Genomic DNA, 2,134 nt, shown 5'->3' with positions numbered 1-2,134 from the left:
TTTTTTTTACACTGAAAAATCTAATCAAGTGATTTTATGATATATAGGTAAATGAAAATTTTAATAGTATAAAAGTTAAATAATCATAATAATATTAAAATTATTTTAATTATTTAAATAAAATCTAGGTTATTTTGAGTTTTTACAATTACAATTAGGAATAGGGTTACAATCAAGGTTATGATTACTATAATGATTAGTGTTAGAAGTAAAGTCATGCTTATGGTTAGGGCTAGGGCTAGGGCTAGGGCTAGACTAAAATTTGGATTACATTTAGAATTAGTGCTAGGTGTACAATTAGAGTTATGATAAACTTTAGAGTTAGGGTTAGACCTAGGATTCTATATTACAATTAGGGTTGAAGTTAGAATCTTCATACAATTAGAACTAGGGTTAGGATGAAAGTTATTTAGAGTTGAATTAGAGAAAATGGAGAAAGAAGAGAGTTAGACACCAGTGGATCAGTTCTATTTATTTTTAATAATAAATGTGATAACAACTTCATCATCTCAAAAAATTCATCTATCTATATCTTACTATTGACTTAACACCCTTTTAGTGCAAGTGCTAGTTCTAATTCATTATTTTAGTTAGTACCATTGACATCGCTCTCGCTGCTAGTGTCGCTTCGGTGTGCTGGCCTAACCGCAGAGCTCGAAATCTGCAGGATTTGAAGCTCCATCTTCCCTTCCACCATCTGCACCACTTGCCTCATACTAGCCTCACTTCCTCGTCTTCTTGAATGCATAACAACGCTACAACACATGTTCTTCTCACCTCTTCCCTGTCTACTGCCAGATACCCTCTCGTTCCTCTCGTAGTGGTCAGCACACGGCTAAAATCTCTACCCAGAAGTTTTGCCATCCCCAAATCGGCCAACTTCGGTGACAAATTACTGTCCAGCAGAATGTTTTCTGGCTTAATGTCGCAGTGAATGATGCAATCTCTGCATACTTCGTGGAGATAAAGTAATCCTCTTGCAGTGCCTAGTGCGATCTCAAATCGGGTCTTCCGATCAGCTACCTCCCGTTTACTTTTGGAATTGCTGGTGAACATTAAGGAATTCAGAGAGCCTTTGTACTCGTAAATCAGTAACCGTCTCGATCCTTCTGCACAAAACCCTCGAAGCCTGACCAAATTGACATGTTGTATGTTTCCAAGAGAACTGATTTCCGCTCGGAATTTCTTCTCATCTTGTCTTGAACACTTCTTTTTTTTTACGGTCACAACTGTACCGTCTGGTAGACACCCTTTGAACACCGAGCCGAATCCTCCTCTCCCTAACTTAGACCTGACATTCCTTTTGTTGTAATTTTCAACTCCTTGTAACTAAACATTCTCAAAAAGAGTCCGAGGAATCTGCATGCTTATCCATCGACCGCCGCTGATGCCTCGGCCAAATTAAAATTGAAGGGATACCCAGAGCAACGATTAGCACACCTGCAATTCCAAGCACGACGCCCATTGTACTTGTCCGTTTGCGTTTCTTGGAAAGTCAAGAGGCACCTACTTTAAGGAAGACACTTTAATTGCTTGTTGATGGAGTAGAGTTGCACATGTTGAGCAAATCTCCAGACCAGATTTGGCAGGGCCCTGAAAGCGGAATGAATCTAAACGCGGTGCACGAGTAGTTGCGGAGACAGGCTTCCTGGCAATCTTTCGTTGAGGATGCAGGGTATGAGGAAGCGTAATCGTCAGGCAACGTTACACCAAGGTCGATAAATTCGTCACTGCTGCAGTTTAATGGGCTCTCCCGAACACATCCACTGGACGCCCAGTCTCGCGAAGCCCACGCGCGATTGTCTATAGGTATGAAGCTTTCCCCGCCGCTACAGAGCTGAAGATTTTTGGAGTCGCAGATTCCGTACGCACCACCGGTACCATATACGGCGCACGTGTCTCCGGGCCTAGACCAAAACATGCTCCAACAACTATTTTCGAATGCATACTGTCGCAATTGTCCGAACTTTGTTACGAAGCAACGCGTGAGTGCAATGAACTGAGAATTCAACGTATATCTATGAAACAAACAAGAGCTATTACTTTCAACGCTCATGTAGAAATAATGTTTGTTTTCACTTTGGAACTCCACTGTAAATTTTGCCGTCTCATGTCCCGCTCTCCCAATACTGTA

The 2,134-nt window shown here is 41.2% G+C and overlaps 1 protein-coding gene across 1 annotated transcript; it reads right to left on the bottom strand.

The window, feature by feature from the left end:
- Window positions 1–711: 711 nt before the first annotated feature.
- LOC131874195 (G-type lectin S-receptor-like serine/threonine-protein kinase At2g19130) lies at window positions 712–1,465 on the bottom strand. The gene is made up of 2 exons (XM_059217457.1): window positions 1,420–1,465; window positions 712–1,322 (listed from the first exon to the last, which is right to left on the bottom strand). The coding sequence occupies exons 1-2, from the start codon at window positions 1,463–1,465 to the stop codon at window positions 712–714; spliced, it is 657 nt and encodes a 218-aa protein (XP_059073440.1).
- Between the last annotated feature and the right edge of the window lie 669 nt (window positions 1,466–2,134).

This window comes from Cryptomeria japonica, chromosome 3 (genome assembly GCF_030272615.1).
Source record: "Cryptomeria japonica chromosome 3, Sugi_1.0, whole genome shotgun sequence".
Lineage (NCBI taxonomy): Eukaryota > Viridiplantae > Streptophyta > Pinopsida > Cupressales > Cupressaceae > Cryptomeria > Cryptomeria japonica.
Note: the sequence above shows the minus strand (reverse complement) of the source record. Positions and strands in the feature narration are given on the sequence as shown.